We start from the raw sequence: 23526 nt of genomic DNA on the forward strand, positions 1-23526 counted from the left end.
AAATCATTAAATGAAACTCTCACTCATATGACCACAGAGGGCCCATTTCTACTTTCTGCTCTGCTTAAATGATCATTTTAATGCGACACTCGTGCCTGTATCATTCTCAGAAGCAAGACATTAAAAACCTTATTAAATAAGAGACCTGGAGGAACATTTCAATCTCACAGTGACCTCTAAAGATCTCTCTCCTCTCTGCTAGAGGCAGGTGGGTCAGTCAAGACTTGCATTTAGGTGGCTTGCATTTTACATTTCCATTTTTCTTTCTCTCATGGTACTCTTTCCCTCCCTCTCTTTCTCTCTCTCTCTGTCTCTTTCTCTCTCTTCGAAGCCATCTGGGTAATTAGGCAGAGTGCTGCGTGGGCTTGTAAAATGTGGCACTCTGCAGAGAGGACAGTACAGACACAGGTTGTCCGCTGACTGCTGAAATGTTTACTTGGCAAAACCGGGCACTATTAATCTCCAAATTTCACTTGGCGAGCAAGAATGTATGAGAACTGACAAAACGAGTAGCTACGTTAGGCATTATTACTGCCCTGGACTGGCTTTTTTCAGAAATTGTAAGAAGAACCAGAAAGTAAGCCTGATGCAAGCTCTGCTTTACAGTTGCAGTTCAACTTAATTCAAAGAGTGAAAAACCCACTTTAAAAACTTTTTTTTTTTTTAATAACTTGCTTGAACTGGATTATGATGCCTTACTTTATCCATAAAAAAAACTGTTTTAAAAGTTTAAAAAGTATATCTTTAAAGGGCAGTTTGCCAGACCGGGATTAAACCTAGTCTTGGACAACTTTCATTTTTAATTGAAAGAAAAAAACAGTTTACACAGTGTCCCTAATCTACAATCCTGGTCAGAACCTCTCAGAGTCTGTAAACAAGCTCAGACAGTAAAAACAAAAAGCAGCTCAATGAAGATACATAGAGTACGGATTTTAATACTATTCCCACCTCACTTTACTTTTAATGTCTTTAATCAGCCAATACACTAGTAGAAGTGTTTTAAGGTTAAACACAATGAACACCAAAACTAAAAATAAGGATGCAAAGTAGTAATATTGTAGTGTTTCCTCAGCAACATCAGGCCTTCGAGCTCTGCATACCTGAATGATGCTGTGTACAGTGTTGGAAGGGAGTGGGCGCGTCTTAATATACGCTCAATATTAGTTTACTATCTCTTCACAAACGGACTGTTTTAGAGCAGAAAGACACAAGCTGAGCAGTGCTAGTGTAACAACAGCTAAACTAAATCAGCTTTAACATTTGTTTCTTTATCAAAAGCCTGACTGACTGTCTTTCACTGTGTAAATTCAAAGGTAGCTGGCTACATGTCAACAGAGTATTTGATTATTATGATTAAAACTACACTGCTTAAGTAAATTTATTATTAAAATGGCACTGCAGAGGTAATAACAAAAATGGCACTGCTGGGGTAGTCGGCTAGCTAGAGAGCTAAATGTGTGAGTAGAATAGCACAGCTGAAGTAAATGTATGATTAGAATGGTGTTACTAAGCAAAGTTCATGACTAATACTGTACTGCTGAGGTACAGTTATATGATCAGAATGTCAGTGCTGGGGTAGAATTTAGTTCATGATTAGAGTAGCACTGTTGAGGTTAATGTATTGTGCTTTGCTGGTATGGAATTATTATTATTATTATCGACTATAGTTTTGTATTTGCTTTTTGTTTGAATTTCTAATCAAATATCTATTTATGTAATGTAATTTATTTAATGGTGAAAAAAGTGGTAAATTTAAGAAAAATCTGTGTTCTGTATTCAACCCATTTTGGCCTAATGTTTAATTTTGTCTGGTTACACCCAGAGGTTTTTTTAATGATTAAAAATTGGGTCCGGGGAAATGATTGGCTTATGTAAATGGGCTGGATCATTCTTTATTGTGGTTCAGTCATGAGAGATGAAGAAGCTATACATGCATTCTAAGCATATTGCTTACCTATGGCCAAGGTCATGACCTTGAGCTTGTTGCGCACCAGTTTGACCACCATGCTCTTCTGCAGGGGCGTGGAGCGGCAGCACAGGACTGACCTGCAGCTTCGAGCCACGGCCAGGAACTTATCCTCCAGGCTCTTGTCCAGAGCATAGGCCAGGGTGCGTCCATCAATTACCAAGCCCAGCCGGTGCACCAGGAAAGTGCTGGCTGCCCCAGAGGAGGCCGGGGAGCAGGCAGGAGGAGCGGGGAAGTGGACAGCAGTGTAGTCCTGCTGGAACGCCCTGGCTGCATGGGGGTCAGCTGAAGAACTGCAGAAGAATTTGGCCTGGATGTAGTGGAGGCTTTCATCCAGTAATACAGCACAAGCCTCCTGAAGAATAAGAGAGAGAGAGAGAGAGAGAGAGAGAGGGCAGTCAAGGAGAGAGATCACAGCAAGGATACTGACAGACTGTATCTCTAGGACACTGGACAACATCTGGCAACCAGACACTGCAACTGCTGGGAGGGTTGAGTCAACTCAGGAACGCAATGAAACATCTTAACAATCCTAAATAAACAACACGCTTAAACATTTCCAGCCACACCGAAGACATTTCCAGTAGGGTGCACCAATATGGGGACTCTGAGATGAATCTATCATTTCAGGTACGGTATCTACGGTATCTACTGGCAGCCTTAGCAACATGAAAAAAAGAACCTGCACACAAGCATCATAAATAAATTAAAAATGAACAATTATTAAATAAAGTCTTTCCAAAAATAATTAAATGAAAACACTGATATTGTAGCCTAAATCTTCTGCTTTCTGCAAACTTTTATGTATACAATGTCTTACAATTTGAAAAGAGAACAAAATGTATTGCTTTGTTCACAGTACCACAAGATATTCAATTGTTACTCCAGTATTGTGACATGTATAGAATTGCCAAGTGCCAATATACAGCCCTAATGTGCACTGGTGTTATACCACATTAAAAAATTTCTTCATATCTAACTGATACTCAGTAAAGGATCATTTTCCCCTCCTGCTTAATGCACAAAAGGTTCAAAACAGGCCGCCTGGAGTGGCTTTGTCGTGGTTCCCTGTGCCGAGAGGAAGGAAGGGTGGACCACAGTACTAAAAGCTCATTCAAAAATCAATAAGGTTTGGGAAAACTTCTACTTTGAACTTTTTATGTAGCAAGTAATGCCAAATAAAAAAAAACAGAAAAGCTAAACAGCTTCCAGAACATCCCAACAGCGGCCATATCGTCTATATTACAGCTTGCTGCTCAACACCTGCAGCGGCATACTTGCCGAATGACGTCTTTAAATAGCTGGTCCCATCCTGATCACAGTCAAAACAACGTTATCTTTATGCCCTTAATGCCCTGAGTCACTGAGGAGGGAGTTTCACATTCTTACTGTGACTCATTCTGTCCCTGTGTGTGCAGATGTAGTGCCACAAACTGAGCACTAGATCAAACTAGAACCTTGATCAGCAAATGATCCTATTGCAGTGATAAGCTGACAAAGGCGAGTATTAGTCTACAACAAAATGACAGATTTCTATATATGTAATGTATAGTGTATTAACACTTTACAAAAATATGCTGGTGTGATTTGTTTTCTGCTCTTTTCTTTTAAATACGGGGGTTATGATTTGATATATTGTGATACTGTAAGCTAAGAGTTTAAGTAAGAGTTTAGATTGTCTGCCTGGACCCAAGCCCAACTTGATGCCCAATCAGAACTTGGTTTGTGTCAGGTGAAGATTTCCCACCATTTTTTCTGAGCCCTGTTGGGTCGGGCTCAAGCAAATGTTCGGTAACATAGACCTACGTTTTTAATGCTATTTTTTGTTAAATATAATATATTAAAGTATCAAATCACAAAGTTGCACAAGTTAGAATGTTATAATCACTCAGTGCTAGCCTGAACTGTGTAAACACATAAGAGCCTCTAATGGCTGCAGTTTTCTTAAACAACAGGCCTATGCTTCTTCTGTGGTGCTCTGTTTTTAACATCATTCTGATCAGATTTCCCTTTATTTAAACAACTCGGAACTGTAGTTAAAATGTCAGTTTTAATGATTTACTTACTAAGCTCTACTTATCAGTGATCTATGAAGATGTTGCACTCTGGAGTTTTGAGGAGGCTGAAAGTACGTGAATAAATTATACTTATACTTATTATACTGCACAAAAAAATACGTTTAAAAGAATATTAAAATGTTCGTATAACTTTTGTTCAATGTTTCAACATCCACTGTGAGAGACAATGTGCAAGTAAGATCCTATGCTGCAATACTGTGCAAATGTATATATTTTTCTAATAGTCTAGAATAAATGTGATAGTTTAATTTAGCATTTTTAGCTGTTATTTGAACATTTATTTCACACATTCCTTGATGTTGTCAATCTGCATTACAGACTAATATTATAATTACAGCACTAATAAATAAAAGAGCTAAAAATCCCCCTGCAACCCCCTGAGTTTCCTGCTTCAGGATTTGCTGTGGTATTTGCGACAAGTCCACTACTTCTTTTTTCTATTAGTAAATCAGGCAACAACTACTGTAAAGATTTTTTTTTAAATATGATTTGAAGAAAACTGGCATAAATATGTATAGCAAGTGCTATACGCACAAAATCTGAGTGAAAAACTTTTTGTGGGGTGTCTGCCAATCTTCAAATGTAAACTAATAGAAATTAAAAATCTATCCTGTATTTTTGAGAACTGATACCATATTGCAAACCATAACACAATATAATACACTCAAGTGTTTTATCTCCTTACACACCTACAGATTACAACTAAACAGTCTAATCAATTACAATCAATTTTTAGAAATAATCATTTATTCCACCCCTAATCAAACTCGTAATTTCACCTAACCCATCATTCCCATTGAAAGTACAGCAGGCAGTGCAGTGTGAAGGGCTCGGGTCAGACCTGAGAGTCAGCATTGAGAGTGATGATCTCCTCCTCTGGGTCCAGCAGTTTGCAGGCGTAAGCGATGTTGATGGCTGTCTCCTGTTTATCCCCAGTCAGCACCCAGATCTGCAGCCCTGCTCTCCTCAGAGCTGCGATGGTCTCCGGCACCCCGTCCTGCAGCCGGTCCTCTATACCTGTTGCTCCTGCAGCGAGAGAGAGAGACAGACAGACAGACAGACAGACACGCAGACAGACAGAGACAAACAGACACGAACACAGACAGACACGAACACAGACAGACACGAACACAGACAGACACGAACACAGACAGACACGAACACAGACAGACACGAACACAGACAGACACGCACACAGACACACAAATGTGCCTTGTTGAGTTTTGAATCAAATAGATTTGAATGGATAAATCAGAACTTTTATAAATGTTAAAATTTATTAATATAATTTTTATTATGCAAATTTAGGAATTTCAGATTTCTGAACATGAAAATCTTAACTTTTTTTTTTTTCAACATGAAATTTACAAAATTACGCCATTAAACATTTCAAGTTTATTAAAAGCCAGGTCAATTTTATTTAAATGTACAAAATGCAGACTGAAATACTGCCAACAGTGTGCAAAGCAGTAATCTGAGCAAATGGGGGCTATTTTAAAGAAACTAGAATATTAAAAAAGTTTTTTTTTTTTTTTTTTTTTTTTTTAGTTATTTTATTATTTTTTGGTAAGTAGTTTTGATGCCTTAAGTGAGAATCTAAATGTAAATGTAAATGTAAATAGTCACGAAAATAAAGAAACGCATTGAATGAGAAGGTGTGTCCAAACTTGTGGCCTGTACTGTATATATAATGCATTAGGAATCCACTATCATAATACTTACACAAGTCCACAGACCAAATCTGTGGAGATCTGCAGGCTACAGACAGTACAAACCCCAAACTACCCATTAGAAACTCTCTCATCACAGTGCAAGTGAAGTCCAAAATTTGCATCTAATCACAAGCTACAGTTTAATATGCAGGTCACAAAACGCAGCTAGCCTTAAATGCCTTTTACAGACTAGTAGCAATTAACTTAATTACGCCCAGAAAAGACCAAAATATACCTGCACACAAGCCACGACGTAAACATTAGCTTTGTGGCCTGACCTAATTCATAGGTTGGGAGAACTCTGCTGGCATGAAGGAAGGCACCATATGCTGAGATGTTTCACCATATGTGACGAACCCTGTATGATGAATTTATTCATTACCAAAGAGCTGAGTGTGATCATCTCTCACCTAACAGATGGAGGTCAGTCTCCAGCCGCAGTGCAGACTCGAACAGTAACTCCTCCCGGCCCTGGATAGCTGCTTCCGCCTCTAGGTGGCGCCGCAGCCAGCCAGCATACTCTTCTTTACTGAGGACCTGGATGAGAAAGACATTTCAATATTTAGCGAACCACAACCACATGCTAAAGTTCACACTTGATGTGATGGGAAGGGAGGGGGACACTTCAAACTGCACTGATTTTCTTAAGCTCTTTCAGACTAGAAATTAAACAAAATGTATATCGTCGCTGTCCTATGAAAAACACCTCTCGATTTTGTAGATTTTTAGTTTATTACATAATTTGAACAGATAAACTGTCCCTCACACTGTGCCAACATTTTTTGATGAACGGACCAATAGAAACTCTTCAAAATGACCTGAAATAAACTCTTTTTACATTGACTTCCATTGAAAGTTTTGGAGATAAGTGTTTTTCATTGGACAGTGACGATATATTTAAAAATCATAAAAAAAAGACATTTATGTTCAGCAACAGGTCAGGTTCTCTATTCTGTAACATTTAATAGTGGTATAATGAAAGAACAGTGCTTCACGTTAAGTTTCGGTTTCACTTTTGACAGAGTCACAGGAGCTACAATGGAGTTTCAGTGGCTCACAGCTGGGCGTACCACTGTGAATTATTGGGAGCTATTGCCCAACTTTGCACTGTTCTTCATTTACCTTTCTCAGTGAATGTCAATCTGAAGCAATGTGTTAAAAAAATCACAAATGTCAGATTAAACAAGTGCTTTTGCTCCTCACACTACAAATAAATTAACAAGATTCACATCGATTTCCTTCTGTACACTGATGTAAAGAAGTGTGAAATGCATTTTGTGTGGTATCCTGCCACATTAGTGAATTTGCAGTGTGTAGTGACCCTGATCAATGATGCATCATGAATTTCATGGAATCATGAGACCTTGATTGTCATAGTTAATTAAGAAGAACTGAATAAAAACAGAAAGCAAGGAAATTTGGTGCAGAGTGCTGGCTGAAAAACAACAGCAGAGAAAGAGAAAGAAAGAGAGAGAGAGAGAGAGAGAGAGAGAGAGAGAGAGAGACGGTGAGTCATACAAGCAACCAACAGTCTAGTGTGAGCATCTGTGCTGGATGTACTGCAACACTAAACACATCTCTGCAGTTGGACAGGGAATGGAAACTTACCTTCTTGGCGATGCAGAGAGTGCGAAGTCCATCTGCGGCGTACAGGTTCAGGTAGTTCTGAGTTTTGTACAAAACCTTCCTCTGACGCTTTCCTTTGGAATCATCTGAAACAAAATGGGACAGAATGAGAATTGAGACTGTTTATCAGGCAAGAACCTGGCATACGATACACATGACTATACAGTATTTTGCAATACTGTATTGCAGGTTAATAAACTGTCATATGAACTTTCAAAAGCAAAAGTTTAAAGGCCCAATCTCATTTCTCATTTCTAACCCTACCACTTGTTTTGAGCGTGACACTTCCCCTTGGGTCCAAGCCTGAAGAGCACAAGTTGCCAGATATGTCAGCACAATTAATAATCGAAAATAAAACACTGTTCTGTTAGCAGGTTACTAGCGGTGCTCTGTAGACGACTTTACCATTCCTCTGCCATCACCACAGACTGGCAAAGTTCATCAATCTATTTATTATCTTTCACAATTATATGGAGCCTGTTTGATAGATTTTTGTTCAAACTTACCCATTCCACCTTAAATCATGCAGCAGCTTCAGGAGACTGAAAATAAATTACACACCATTTAAGGTGGAACAGCAAATGTAGCTACCTAGCTAGCTACTGAGATGTAATACTAGTGATTTTTGAAATTTAGTGAAATGGGCTTGGGCCCAAGTATATATACTAAGAAACAAACAAATTCTTCATATGCATAAATTCTGAGTTTAAGAAAAGTTTACTTTGTATGCAGTAAGAACAGTGAATTCTAAAGGTGCATGTTAGGGTACTTTAAACTGAGATTCTTTCAAGAGCACAATCCAACAAGTGGGCTATAACCGCTATATTACCATAGTTTAATGTGTAGTTTCAATGTTTATGGCCAATTTCTTTATAACAAGCATAAAAACTAAAATGTTTTTAGTAACTTAGTAACTAGCTAGCTAAGTTTCCTGTTCCACCTTTAATGGTGCAACAGACACAATGGCTGCATCATTTAAGGTGAAACACAAAAATAAAATGAAATAAAAGCTCATAAAAGCTCATTTTAGCTCCCCATCACAGAGGAATTAGGTAATGAACAATAATAAGTAATTGCTTCATCACCTGCCCCCTTTCTGAAGACATCCCATGCTCTAAAGTTTACTAGTTAACCAGCAGCTAGGTTACTGAACTTCAGCGATCAACAGCTATATATCTGTATTGGGTGCTTAAAGGATTGTCCCAATTCTTAGGTGGGGGAATTTAACCCTTTCTCTCTGTTCCTCTGGGTAAGGGTACAATAGAGAAATAGGATTAGTCCCAACAGTACAGGTTCATCTGAAAAAATTACTATATAATTGAAAAGTTACTTTATTTCAGTAATTCAGTTCAAATGTGAAACTCCTCGTGTCATTTGCTGGTGTTGATCCACTGCAATTATATCAAGTCCAATGTCATAGCAGCTTCTGCAGTTCCCTCTGCAGTTTCCCTCTGCTGACAACTTTTATGGAGATGCGAATTTCATTTTCCAGTAGGACTTGGCACACTGCCCACACTGCCAAAAGTACCAATGGGTCTTACATAATATTCTAATTTTCTAGCCATAATCATCAATCAACAATAAAATAAATAAACACTTAAAAGAAGATCACTCTGTGTAATACATCTATATAAATTTCACATTTTTAACTGAATTACTAACAAAGTTACTTTTTTTTATAATGATATTATAATTTTTTGAGTTGCACCTATTATACACTGTACCTAGTGATAAGAATTTTAAAAAACACAACTCAAAATGAACCAATGTATGCTACCAGTCTTTACATGTAATTACAGTAACTATAATCCATACTGTATTTTTAAGAAGCAACACAGAACGATAAAACATAACAGTGTATCAATATTTTATTACATCTCTAATAAGAATTAAATAAAATCAAACTAAACTCATTCAGTTAACAGAACTGGGTTTATTAAATCAAAAAATAAAGCTTTTCCGATTACACGCTCCGGGATTGTTTTGCACCACGTGAAATCCAGGCAGACCAATTTGGCTAATGCCGAACTGCCAGCTCTCGCCAAATTGACGGTGGCTGTTGCCCTTGGCTTCATCAGCCGAATCATTCAGGGTTAATGGACGAAGGCAGAGTGGTCTGACAGGTAAGCTGTGTAAACAGGTTCAGCTGAGCCCCACCGCCGTGCACTCCCACCCAACAGCACCACTGCTACCTGCCAGAGACACCGCGACACACACGGCGCACCAATCACTGCACTCTGCCAAGCAGAGAGACGAGAGCGCCAAACCTCGCCTTTCCACCCAATGATTCATCAGCAGGCTGCATAACTCTGGCTTGCTAACATGACTTGTTTTTCTGCACTGGCGAGACTCGCTCAGACAATTACTCGCATGCCCTCCACCACCTGCTTTCTGCAGCTAAATGACAGAGAAGCCAAGTTTAGTCTCTGGAGACGTTCGACAAGCATTGTTTTCAGTGTTTGGATATTACAAGAACCAGACTTGGTCAAAGGAAGCCAAGACTATTAATTTAACATTAAGAAAGGCTTTCTGGCATTGAGCAGAATAATCCAAGCTTTCACATTACAAAAACACAGAACTCACTACCATCTGCTGGATTTTATAATAAAAATGCTAAATAAAAGTAAACAAAGTCCTCGCTCAGTACTGTACAGTTGGGGTGTGCTGTATTTTATCCCACAATAACACACCTCTAATATCCATAAAACTGAATAATTCATTTTGTGAAATTTACATTCTGTCTTTAAAGTAGAGCTGCAACAGCAAATGATTATTTTGGTATTTGACTAACGATAATTTTTGATTAATCAATTAGTCAATGATTAATGATTATTCATGATAAGTGAGTAAGTGATTGAGTAGCTCTTACTCTTCCCCAATGGGGTTTTATTTCCTGCACTGTGTGCATTTACAAAGATTAATGCGATTAATGCACACTGAAATTTTTAGTCTTTTATAAATGACACTCAATTATGTGGAATTAATCATTGCAGTGCTATTTGAAAGAAGTCTACTATGTATTTGTTTTGCTGTTTACGGTGAAGCTTTATAGGGTTTTTTTTGGATAATTGTTATTATTCGCAGTTTATATTCATGCACAAAATATTCTGAATTAGAGGTGTGCCATATGGTACGGTACGCAACATTTTATTTTATTTTTTTGCATAACATAGCAAAATTACAAAAATACCCTGAAACACAGTCATTATTTTAGGGCTGTTTGGGCCATCAAGGCTCAACTTTTTTGCTTAACATTGTTTTCATTTCACATTAAATATATACTAGTATCCTATTTTTATGTATTCCTGAGACACACGTGACACTGTATTAGATTAAGGAATGCTAAATGCCTGCACAACTTCACAAATGGAACGTTCCATGAAACAGACACCCACTATTCTTAAACCAGTTCCATTCGGCCTTATAAGAACTGTGGTGCTTTTCAGCAAACCAGCCCAAGATTCCACCAGTTTTAGGGCATTTGCACACCAGCACTGTTTGGTCCGGTTAAAACGAACTCTGGTCTCTTTGTAACTTTAGTGCAGTTTAACTGAGCAGGTGTGAAAACAGTAATCTCACTCGGGTGCGGATCAAAAGAACTCTGGAGTGATTCGCTAGTGGTGAGAACGTAATCTGGTCTCGATCCGATTCAACTATTAAAAACAGTTAATTTTATTTGAGCTAAACTGCTGTTTAAACTGATATATTAAAGTGCAGTTTAAACTGATATATTAGCCAGATAACGCTAAATTACCACAGCTATGAAAAAATGCTGTGTCCATGCATGCGTGGTCTGTGCTGCGTTAACTTCTTATAGCCGTACGACTTGGTTTACTATGTATACAACAGAGGGTGTTGAACAGCGACAGTGCTCCTGTACAAACAGACACGCCTACAGATCATCAAGGTTTGCGCTGAACAACCTAGTATTCTTCAGTTCCCACTGTGAACGAACCGGTTCAAAATTAAGTTTGTAAACCAGAACGGTTCTGGTTCCACATCGGTGGAAAAGTGCTTTATCAGGCTTCTTTTAAACCTAATTTTGACAATTTGCACTGCTTTTCATGTGCACACTGGATAGTGTTCAGTCTCACTCATAAGATAACACCTTACAACTAAGAGTATACTGGCGTGAGCATTCCCAAACCATTTGCTGAGGTAACACATCATGATAAATTTGCATACTCCTATCACATCATGACTTTTGATATCAGTGTAATTAATGCAGTGTTTCCAATTGGAAACATTTTGGTGTGTTCTCCATTAGTTGTACTGAAATATTCACAAGAACATTCAGTCTCCACCCAGAACCCTGCTCTCTGTTCGCTATGAGCAGCAGGCACACGCTGCATTGTTTATTTTTCCAGCGCAGTTCGGAACCCTGGCCTGGACAGTGTTACATAACTACAAATCTGCTCCCAAACTTCAAAAAGAGGTAGAGTCCTGTCCGGCACGTCCAGTCCCTTCACGTGTATTACACCATTAGAAAGGCACGGTGTTCCTCCCTCAGACCCTGAAAGAAGCCTTTGTAGGAGCTCTGGAACTGCTCTGCTCTGCTAATTGGAGGTTCACACCCAGTAGTGGTTTACTGACAAATTGCACTTCCAGTGTAAAGTGTTAAAAAGAAAATAAAACAAAACAAATACAAAAATGTACTTTTGCAATGAAGTAATCAATAGATGCTTGATCATGCAGACACACAGACTGAACTAGGGCTGTGCGATATTAACAATATTAAAGCCATTTCCTGTACTAAACGTCATGCACTGATAAGCTGGGCAATATGGTAAAAATATAATTACCATAAACAGTATAAAAAGGCATCAGCAGTGGTAGATTCTTTAAAACTGCTATGTCATTTTTTTATGCACAGTACAGTGATTTTTATAAAAAAAAAATCTGCTGTATATCAAAATTGAACAGGATTTTTTTATTACATTAATATGTTCACTAAAGCATATTCTTGATATGATATGATGATTTTATATCAAAATATGATAAATTTTGCCATATTGCTCATCTCTACTTTTAACTTTGATTCAGGTTAAAAAAAAACAAAAAAAACTGCTGTATCCTGGATAAAGTTCCTCTTATTTTTACAGGGTGAAAATTTATTGGACATTTTAAACTATCAAAATAAATGTTCAATATAAGTTCCTCAACTACAGTTGAGAAAACAAAACCATATTAGAGAGATGGTAGAATGTTTAAAAATGGCCAAATCAACAATTTGGTATATATAAAAGAAAAAGAGCACCGACACCACCAAATCACAGAACTCCGCCCATGGTTAAAAAAAAAAAAAATAGAATAGGTCAAGCTTCTTTAAACTTGAACCAAAATGTCTGGAAAAACAAAAAAAAACTCCAATGATCTGAAACTCATGTAAATCAAGATCATGATCTGTCAAACATGGTGGAGGCACAGTGATAAGGAACAATTATGTACGGCTGCCGAAAGAAACAAAATAACAGGTTTTTATTGATGGAATCAATGCAAATAGAAATATCGAGATTAATCAATCTTCTAAGATTGATAAGATTGCATTTCAGATTAGCAATAGAGAATAACCCAAAACACACTGCAAAAACAAACCAAAAGCTCCTAAATGGAAAGTAATTAAGTTTTTAGACAACCAACGTTAGTCACCTATGCTCAACAACTTTAGGACCTTACTAAAGACTTATTAAAAACGTATGACTCATTGGAGAATAGCAATAAAATGTTTAAAAAAAAATGGAAAACATTAGGCCCCATAGTGTCACCACTGATTTATGAGCTGCTAAAGCTGAGCAAAGCTCTGTGCTACAAGAACACGTATGATGTAACTGTATATTTTAAAAAGAGTTTAATTCAGCTTCAGTTCTCACTCGCCTGGCAGAAACACGCCGTTCTGCATCCGCACAAAAAGACGCACTGCTGATGCTGAACCTGGAGAGCAGGCAGTGTCAGAAACTACAGAAATCACGCCCCACACTTTCACCTTGTTCAGCACAAATGGATTTCCATCAGGGTGTTTTTTTGGCTGGCTGCTGTTGTGATCTCTAGCTGCGAAGTGTTGAGCAGTTCCCCGTTAAGCACTCCTGCTGTATTGGCGTCTAGTGGCTTTATGTACACAACATTAGTGAAAAGTGCCAGCGTGCCATGCCTGGAATACTAATGAGCAGCCCTATCTGTGCCATTAGGACACTTCATTACTAGTGTTCCTTGGACTAGAGCATAAGCCAAGCCTGGAGTCTGGCCACCTTGGCTGCTTCAATAGGAGGCACACTCAACAGAATGTAATGGAGAAGATTTAATCAGGGAAAAAAATGAATTATGAACATACTGTTATTATAACTATTAAAATTATTAGACTATAGCAGGAGTCTCGTGATCCAGTACTGGATAGAGAGTGCCATATTCTAAGAATCATACGTTTAGATGACCAATTCATCACACAATACAATGTGCTCTTTGTGGAAGCAGTATACAATCAAGACACCGTGAGTCATGACTGGCAACCTGACAGCAGAAGTCATTAACACACAGTGATTTTACACACTCACCTCAGATACTGGAGAATATTCAGTGCACATGGACAATACAATTGGCAATGCAATACCAAAACTTGTACAGAGACTCACTACTTACTATACCTAGAGAACTATTTAACACAGGGCTGGACACCATCCAATATCAATATTAAATGCAATAATAAATAAATAAATTTCAAATAAAGTTCAATTAATTTCAACAAGGATTTCTTGTAAATATCAAAACTATAGGGAATTAATCAGTAAAAAAAGGCATAAACATTTGCATTATGTTGTGCATCTGGTTGTCTCAGTAAGCCGGTGCCATGTATTTGTTTATACACTCCTCAGCGCTGTGTTCACTTACATAAAGCCTGTATTAAGTCCAGAATTGTCTGTTTATATTAACTAACCACACATTAGACAGTATACAAAGCACTGTCATTTTGTGGTAACACTTTATTTTAATGAACACAAATTATGTCCTTATTAATGCCTTATTATTTGCTTAATAAAGCCTTAATTAGACATTTGTAAATGATTTATTCACTACTTATTAGTCTTTATTCTGTGTATTAAGTGTTATTGGTGCTTAATTAGGGGTCTGTTATGTGGAAATGATTTATAACAGCTGTATTAGTTCTTATAGCGCACAATAAACAGTGACGTTAGCATCCTGTTAAGCAGATTATTATGCATTAACTAATTAGCATTAGCTAATTCTACATGTTATTAGTGTGCAATTGGCAGCAGTTTGATCTATGTGAGTTTGGTAAGGTTATGGCTGTGCTGGAGTTTATTGAGTTAATAAGGGGTTAATAAACCACTAATAGACCAAGAAGTGTACCATATTCTAAAGTGAGGTTCTGTTCATCACTAATTACACACCAAAAAGCACTGAATAAATATTTAATCAAATCACAGACCCCTAATTAAGCACAAATAACATTTACACAGAAGAAATCCTAATAAGTAGTGAATAAATAATTTATAAATGTCTAATTAAGGTTTTATTAAGCAAATAATAAGACATTAATAAGAGCCTAATTTGTGTTCCTTAAAATAAAGTGTTACCCATTTTGTTATTAGGGTACATTAATGTTAATCTAATTGATTTGTTATGAGCTATATTAACCTTCTCTCAGCTCCATCTCTAACGTGTCTTCGGTTGAGACGGTGCAGCATTAAAACGTGCTGTTGTGGAAGGCAAGAGCGAATACACGCTGTCCAGCCTAAAATGCTACATTATTATTGCCCTTTTTCTTCGTAAGTTTTCGCTCTTTTGCCTCGCTGCTTCAAAATACCCTCTTCTCAACTAAAACCTCCGCCGCCACCTCCACTTCCTGTACACGAGTGACATTATGCTGAGCGCGTAGTCACGTTAAAAGCGCGAATTACCGCGTGCTGAGTTAAAAAAAAAAAAAAAAAAAAGATTACTCGAGGCACAGAAAATTACTCAATCGATTTTTTAAAGCAAGTAACTAATTACTCGAGTAATCATTTCACCCCTATATCAATGCAGTGAAGCTCAGCTCCTACCTCTTGTAGGTGGTCTGATGAGGTCCATGATGACAGAGTCAGCTCCTTTAGTGTAGACTGTGATCTGCTCAGTGAGTGGGTGACGGACCACCACCGACATCCTCTTCCTAGTGGAGTCGAAGCCTAAAGTGTGCAGCAGCTCGAAGGTCAGCTTGCCTAGGTGCGGCAGCTCCACTGTCACCTGGTCGGGAAGACGGCCCACCAGGGAGCACTTGTAGGCACGGGCAGCGTACACCAGAGCCGCCTCATCTGGAGACTCTGCTTCATAGCGCAGCTCACACTCGGCTGGGGCAGACGCCTTGTCCTGATCGTAGTTGGGCGGGACGGGGCTGAAGGCCTGCTGGAGGCACTGAGCCGGGAGACGTTCCTCGTCCAGCTTGGTCAGGGTGCTCTCGGCTGAGGGGGAGGACAGCATGCTGGAACAGACTCGCTGAGAGGATGAACGGTTGGTGGCCAGACTCGAGGAGCTGCTGCTGTTGGAGCCTGAGGTTAGACGACTTGGTGTGAAGCGCTTGATGAAGTCCTCAATGGTCTTCACTGGAGACTTCAGCTCAAAACGGCGCACCTAGAAATATAGATAAAAACATTCTAGTTTTAAAATGGGAACCCTTTAAACTGCAGATTTAATATTCAGTTATTAATATTAAGAAGTTCTTTAACTGTACATGTGATGGGGTGACACCAAGTAACAGTAATCCCTGCCATTACTATAAGCAGACCCCATAAAATATTATAACGAGACAGAAGTATAAACCATAGATTCTGTCATAGGTTGCCAGGTCTGTATAGAATCTTCAAAGGGGACTGCCAGTTGAATACTGAACCCTCACTGCAGGACTCTAACAAATAGTTCTAAGGTCTGATGAGACTCATAAAAGATTATAGAGGAAGAAAGTTGTTGGCTTTTTACTGCCTATGATAAATCATACATAATTTATTATCAGAGTAAATTTGACATCCATTACAAGATGATTAATTATTGAAAAACAATTGCCTGCAGTTTCGCATTTTTTTTAGTTAAAATATTTACTCATATAAAATACTTTTTATAATATATTCCCAAAAAAAGAAGAAAAAATAATATATATATATATACACATACATATATATGTGTATATACACTGCTCAAAAAAATAAAGGGAACACTCAAATAACACAATATAACTCCAAGTAAATCAAACTTCTGTGAAATTAAACTGTCCACTTAGGAAGCAACACTGATTGACAATCAATTTCACCTGCTGTCGTGCAAATGGAATAGACAACAGGTGGAAATTATTGGCAATTAGCAAGACACACTCAATAAAGGAGTGGTTCTGCAGGTGGGGACCACAGACCACTTCTCAGAACCTATGCTGTCTGGCTGATGTTTTGGTCAGTTTTGAATGTTGGTGGTGCTTTCACACTCGTGGTAGCATGAGACGGACTCTACAACCCACACAAGTGGCTCAGGTAGTGCAGCTCATCCAGGATGGCACATCAATGCGAGCTGTGGCAAGAAGGTTTGCTGTGTCTGTCAGCGTAGTGTCCAGAGGCTGGAGGCGCTACCAGGGGACAGGCCAGTACACCAGGAGACGTGGAGGAGGCCGTAGGAGGGCAAGAAGGAACAGGAGGAGCACTGCCAGAGCCCTGCAAAATGACCTCCAGCAGGCCACAAATGTGCATGTGTCTGCACAAACGGTTAGAAACCGACTCCATGAGGATGGTATGAGGGCCCGACGTCCACAGATGGGGGTTGTGCTCACAGCCCAACACCGTGCAGGACGCTTGGCATTTGCCAGAGAACACCAGGATTGGCAAATTCGCCACTGGCGCCTTGTGCTCTTCACAGATGAAAGCAGGTTCACACTGAGCACATGACAGACGTGACAGAGTCTGGAGACGCTGTGAAGAGCGGTCTGGTGCCTGCAACATCCTTCAGCATGACCGGTTTGGCAGTGGGTCAGTAATGGTGTGGGGTGGCATTTCTTTGGAGGGCCGCACAGCCCTCCATGTGCTCACCAGAGGTAGCCTGACTGCCATTAGGTACCAAGATGAGATCCTCAGACCCCTTGTGAGACCATATGCTGGTGCGGTTGGCCCTGGGTTCCTCCTAATGCAGGACAATGCTAGACCTCATGTGGCTGGAGTGTGTCAGCAGTTCCTGCAAGATGAAGGCATTGAAGCTATGGACTGGCCCGCCCGTTCCCCAGACCTGAATCCGATTGAGCACATCTGGGACATCATGTCTCGCTCCATCCACCAACGTCACGTTGCACCACAGACTGTCCAGGAGTTGGCGGATGCTTTAGTCCAGGTCTGGGAGGAGATCCCTCAGGAGACCATCCGCCACCTCATCAGGAGCATGCCCAGGCGTTGTAGGGAGGTCATACAGGCACGTGTAGGCCACACACAATACTGAGCCTCATTTTGACTTGTTTTAAGGACATTACATTAAAGTTGGATCAGCCTGTAGTGTGTTTTTTCACTTTAATTTTGTGTGTGGCTCCAAATCCAGGCCTCCATTGGTTAATAAATTTGATTTCCATTGATGATTTTTGTGTGATTTTGTTGTCAGCACATTCAACTTTGTACAGAACAAAGTATTCAATGAGAATATTTCATTCATTCAGATCTAGGATGTGTTATTTGAGTGTTCCCTTTATTTTTTTGAGCAGTGTATATATACAGTTGAGGACGATATTATTAGCCCCCTTACAAAATAGTCCTTGTTTTCTAAGGATTTTCCAAGTGATATTAACCAGAGCAAAATAAACTAAACACAGCTTTTTTAGACATCGTAGTTTTATTTTGGATGCTTACACTATATTATATTCCACTCAGAAATGAAGATATTACACAAAACACAAAAACTATCAGGGTCAAAATTATTTGCCCCCCACATCCTAATAGTTAATTGTGTATCCTTTTTGCTGGATTACTGCCTGCAGACGTTTGTTGTAGTTTACAACAAGTCTCTCACACTTCATTTGAGGAATCCTGGCCCATTCTTCTTTGGCAAATCTCTCAAGTTCCTCTAGATTCAATGGTTGTCTTGCATGGACATTTTTCTTTAGGTCACCCCACAGATTTTCTATTGGATTTAAGTCAGGGCTTTGTGCAGGCCATTCAATGACATTCACTTTGGTCATCTGGAGATAGTTCTTCACCAGGAGGGATGTGTGTTTAGGATCATTGTCATGTTGGAAAATGAAGTGACGTCTCAGACCCAGTTTCACAGCTGACTGCTTAAGGTTCTCTTTCAAAATAGTCACATATTTTTCTTTATTCATGATTCCATCCACCATGACAAGATTTCCAGTTCCAGATGCACTGAAGCATCCCCATAGCATAATACTCCCACCACCATGCTTCACTGTGGGGATGGTGTTCTTTGGGTTGAATGCCTGTCCTTTGTTTCTCCAAACATAAGCAGTGTCCCTGTGGCCAAAGAGCTCTAGTTTAGTCTCATCAGACCATAAGACACGCTTCCAGTATGAAGAATTTTTCTCCAGGTTGTCCCGAGCATACTTAAGTCTTGCTTGAAGGTGCCTCTTCCTCAAAAGTGGAGTTTTTCTTGGTCTGCACGCTCGCAGGTCATTCCTGTGCAGAGCTCTAGTGATGGTCTTCTTAGAGACTATGATTCCTGATGTGGCCAAGTCATTTGCCAGTGCCTTGGAAGTTAATCTGGGGTCTCTAGACACATTTCTCACTAGTATTCTTTCCAGTCTCTCTGAAATCTTTCTCTTTCTACCTCTGCCAGGCTTGTTCTGCACTGTGTTGCTGTCTTTGAATCTCTGAATGATGCCTCTCACTCCAGTTCTTGACACTTGGAAACGCTTGGATAATTCTTTTTCTCAGGTCCAAACTGATTTCCTTTGTTTTTGGCATGTTGCTTCCTCAACTGCCAGCTCCATAATGAGGCTTTTATACCATGTTTTAACTTAAATGAGTTAATTAACTTAACTTAATTGAGTGCAGTCATCTGTTTCACCTGATCACCTTTATGCACATCACCTGAGAAGGTAAAGCACATCACTGCACAAAAGTGGCTTGTGTGATGACTTAATAAATGTTAATTTCTTAAAGGGGGCTAATAATAATGTCCCTGGTCATTTTAGCTTATTCTTACATAATAATATTTTGGTGCACAAATATAAATATTTTGGTCCTTCTAATGAAAAATTGTATGTTCAGAAATGCTCTGTTAGAACTGCCTTGCTCTGCTAAAAAGGATCTTGCCAGAATCTTGAGGAGACTTAAAATTTCATAGGGGGGCTAATAATATCGTCCTCAACTGTATGTATATATATATATATATATATATATATATATACACACATATACACACATATATATATATATATATATATATATATATATATATATACACATATATGTGTATGTATATATACGCACACACGCGCACGCACGCAGTTTCTGAATCAGTTTCTCTGATTTTACTCTTTATAGGTTTAGCAGATGTTTCAAATAAAAATATTGTCATTTAGAGCATTTATTTGCAAAAAATAAGAAATGGCTGAAATAACAAAAAAGATGCAGAGCTTCAAGACCTCAAGTCAAGTTAAAATTCATAAAGTTTTAAGAGTTCAGAAGTTTTTAATCACAGTTTTCATGCATCTTGGCATGTTCTCCTCCACCAGTCTTACACACTGTTTTGGATAAATTCATGCCACTCCTGGTGAAAAAATTCAAGCAGTTCAGTTTGGTTTGATGGCTTGTGATCATTCATCTTCCTCTTGATTATATTCCAGAGGTTTTCAATTTGAAAGAAACTCATCATAAATATGTGGTCTCTTTTTTTTTTTTTTTTAGAGCTGTATCTATTGTTAAAATTTTGTCTTGTCTTGTTTTAATGAACTCAATAACATGTCTCGCCTGATGAGATGAGCGTCTCTTAACACGTCTAGTCCCAACACAATTCATTGTGCAATAAAAATGTAAGCTGCATTCCAGAGCATTGCCATAAGGGGCGCTACAGAGAGCATAAAAATCTTGTACTGTTTGCATGTTTTTTCCTCGTCATCAGTCCTGGCACTTTGATTTGTCCTCTATCACCCCCATCCCCTCAGAACTGAGTGCTTTCAATCACCACAGTAACATCAGAACACACTGAGTTTGTACATTGGTCGGGAGTTGGCATTCATAGGCCTAAAGCCCTTTCTGGACGGGATTAGTTTCTCAGGGGGACGTCTGTGAAAAATATTTCACACTTCTATTTAGTGCTAAAACTCCTGCATCCGGACTGCAATTGCAAAAACAGGACTAGTGAGTTTTTTGGCTTTCTTGGTCATGTGACCTCGCGTTCAGTAGCTCCTCCATTTCCACTATGCGGATCATTACGTGGATCTCCATGAAAAGGTGCACCCAAAGTAAAGTTAATTATGGTGTGTGACAGTGGACAAAAAGCTATTTTATTAACTTTGAGTTGACAAAACTCAGGGATTTGAGTCCAGATATGACTAACTTTACCGAAGGACCACAGAGTTCAGCAAAAAACAGTAGGTAATTCAGCCTGTAATTTACTCGTCTCAGAGGATGTCTGAGAAAAACATATGTGGACGTTCCTGAGGGGAATTAAACCACAGAGGACCTCTGATAAAATATAAAAGATAAAATTACCCCAGGACCCCCTGAGAAACGAATCTCGTCCAGATAGGGCTTAAAACTACTAAAATAAAGATAATCAGATGTAGTAAAACTAAAAACAATGCAGATTTATACTTTATTAAATTCATAATAAAAGTAATGATTTAACAATTCAAGCACTCTCCACAAAACTACAGCTAAAAGTAACAAAGCCACAAACACTTGCAGCATTACTGCTTCAAGTATAATAAATGGTTCCATCAAGTAAAAAGCAAACTGAAGAAAAGTGCATGTAATAATCTAAGTGATAAACTTATATTCCTTCCTACTTTCCCACATTTCTATCTGAACATAAAAAATTCACACTAAACACAGAACAAACATGAGACAGCTTTGCTTTGTGTTGAGTTTTGTGTTCTCATGTGGAATTAATCTCACAGAGCACATGAGCAAGCAGCAGAAGCTGTCGAGCAACATTCAGATCTCACCTCAATACAACAACACCTGTGGGGTATAGTTTTTAAGACACACCTATGCAGATTTTTAGGATCAGTCACTGGTCACAGGAAAGGGTTGGCCTGATGTTATAAACACAGTCGTTATATCTATAATCTATTATAAAACCCTCAGTGCCAAAAGTATCTCCACTGAATCCTCTCTGCACACTCCCTCTGTTAATATCGCTGCACAAATATGAGGAACAGGAGGAGACCTCCATGAAGTTATCATCATCATCCTGCACACGAATTCCTGAGAATCATTTACAACACAGGTTCCCACTGAAACTTGGTACCTGATTAGATTTTGATTAGTACAGAAAGTGTATTTGAGCTCATGAGTAATTAAAAAAATAACCATGCAGTCCTTCAGTGGTTTAACAGATTAAAAACAGTACAGTACAGTAAAATAAACTAAAGAAAAGGCCAGTCTTTGACTTCCCACTCCTGTTGAACAGATCTTGACCCCACTTGACGTGAGGAGTTCAGATCTGGGTGGGTCACTTTTTATCCTCAAAAGAATGTTTTGGTTCACTGTGCAGAGAAAGCATGTGAACAAGCAACATTAGATCTATGGGTCAGTTCCCTGCATAATAATTCACCATAAGAGCCCAGAATCATTTCTGAATATTGATACCAAATTAAAAAAATGAATCACACAAATTTAATGAGTAGCTCATTCGCATTTCTTAATGTGAGCACATTACTGTAAATATTTTAAGCTTAAAATCCTGATGTATTGTAAATTACAACAATTTCATTTTTTCCCCTAGAAATCAGGACAGAACTAGTTAATGTTCATATGTATTGAAAAATATTTCGATAAAGCATTTAAATTGTTGGAATGGTTGAAACAGAGCTATAGCTTAGTTTTATCTCCAGCACTAACCCAGCACCACTACATACTATAAAATAAGAACACATGATCAAATACAGATTCACACACACTGTCATGTGATGATGCTGTATAAGATGTGCAGGTTAGGGTAAGGACAGAGTGATGTAAGGAACTTCACACTGATTTTAAAGGTGTCTGTGACACACATGCATCATTATGGGCCCTTTTGGGTTAAGCCTAGTCTTGGATTATATTTTCCTTTTACTGGAAACTCTCTATTCAAAATTTCTGTGCAGTCCAAGACTAGGTTTAGCTGCTTTAATGCAATATTCAAAATGCAATAATCCAGACTGCATATGTTTACATACAGAACCTTTTAAAGGGAATTTCAGGAAATTGTCTTGAGCTTCTTACGCGGCACTGATTTTCGTATTCTGACTGTTCCTTGACTGAAATATAAGGAGGTTATTATTTTTTAGTTTAAGTTTTATTGTGCTTGCATATTCGATGGTTCTAAATGGTGCCATTTGTCATTATTTTGGCACGTTGCCAAATAAAAAAAAAAAGAAAACTAATAATTTAAATGAATGTTAGAATTCAGATGAACTCATATATATTTTTTGTAGGATACTAAGTTTTTTGTTTATTTTGATTTTTTTTACAGCAACACCCAGCCCTCCCATTACGTTAACAGAGCTACTTAGACTTATATGACTTATATAGACTTATAAACAATATGGAAGACTATAACTATAACTATACTCATGTAAGATGCACCTAAAATATGAGCATCTAAGGATCTAATTATTTCCCAATGTGCAATATATAATATAATCACATACCAAAATATAATTTAATATAACTTAATTTTTTTTCCAAATTATGAATGTCATATTCATACTGGTAATTTTAACTTCCCTGCACATGCTAGATCATTATTGTTTATTTTGCTTTAATTGATACCTTACTTCTTTAGTACTATACAGCACTTTGATCAACATTTGTTGTTTAAAATAAAATTGACATTGACAAATTGACACTACATATCTCTAACATTTTAGGTTCTTCTGGATTAGATTGTCTGCCAAGTGCCATGTGGCAACATAAACATGCATGTTTGAATGTATGTATTTGAATGACAATACAAGACTAAGTCAACAGATACT

General features: G+C 38.3%; 1 protein-coding gene across 1 annotated transcript in view; it reads right to left on the minus strand.

Annotated features, from left to right (window-relative positions):
* atp10a (ATPase phospholipid transporting 10A) overlaps positions 1 to 23526 on the minus strand; it is an 89667-nt gene that overhangs the window by 21489 nt on the left and 44652 nt on the right. The window contains exons 10-14 of the mRNA XM_022675794.2: positions 15437 to 16001; positions 7365 to 7468; positions 6167 to 6293; positions 4886 to 5070; positions 1955 to 2321 (exon numbers count right to left, since the gene is read on the minus strand). Coding sequence (XP_022531515.2) covers positions 1955 to 2321; positions 4886 to 5070; positions 6167 to 6293; positions 7365 to 7468; positions 15437 to 16001 — 1348 coding nt within the window. The remainder of the gene's footprint in view (positions 1 to 1954; positions 2322 to 4885; positions 5071 to 6166; positions 6294 to 7364; positions 7469 to 15436; positions 16002 to 23526) is intronic.

Source organism: Astyanax mexicanus, chromosome 5 (assembly GCF_023375975.1).
Source record: "Astyanax mexicanus isolate ESR-SI-001 chromosome 5, AstMex3_surface, whole genome shotgun sequence".
NCBI lineage: Eukaryota > Metazoa > Chordata > Actinopteri > Characiformes > Acestrorhamphidae > Astyanax > Astyanax mexicanus.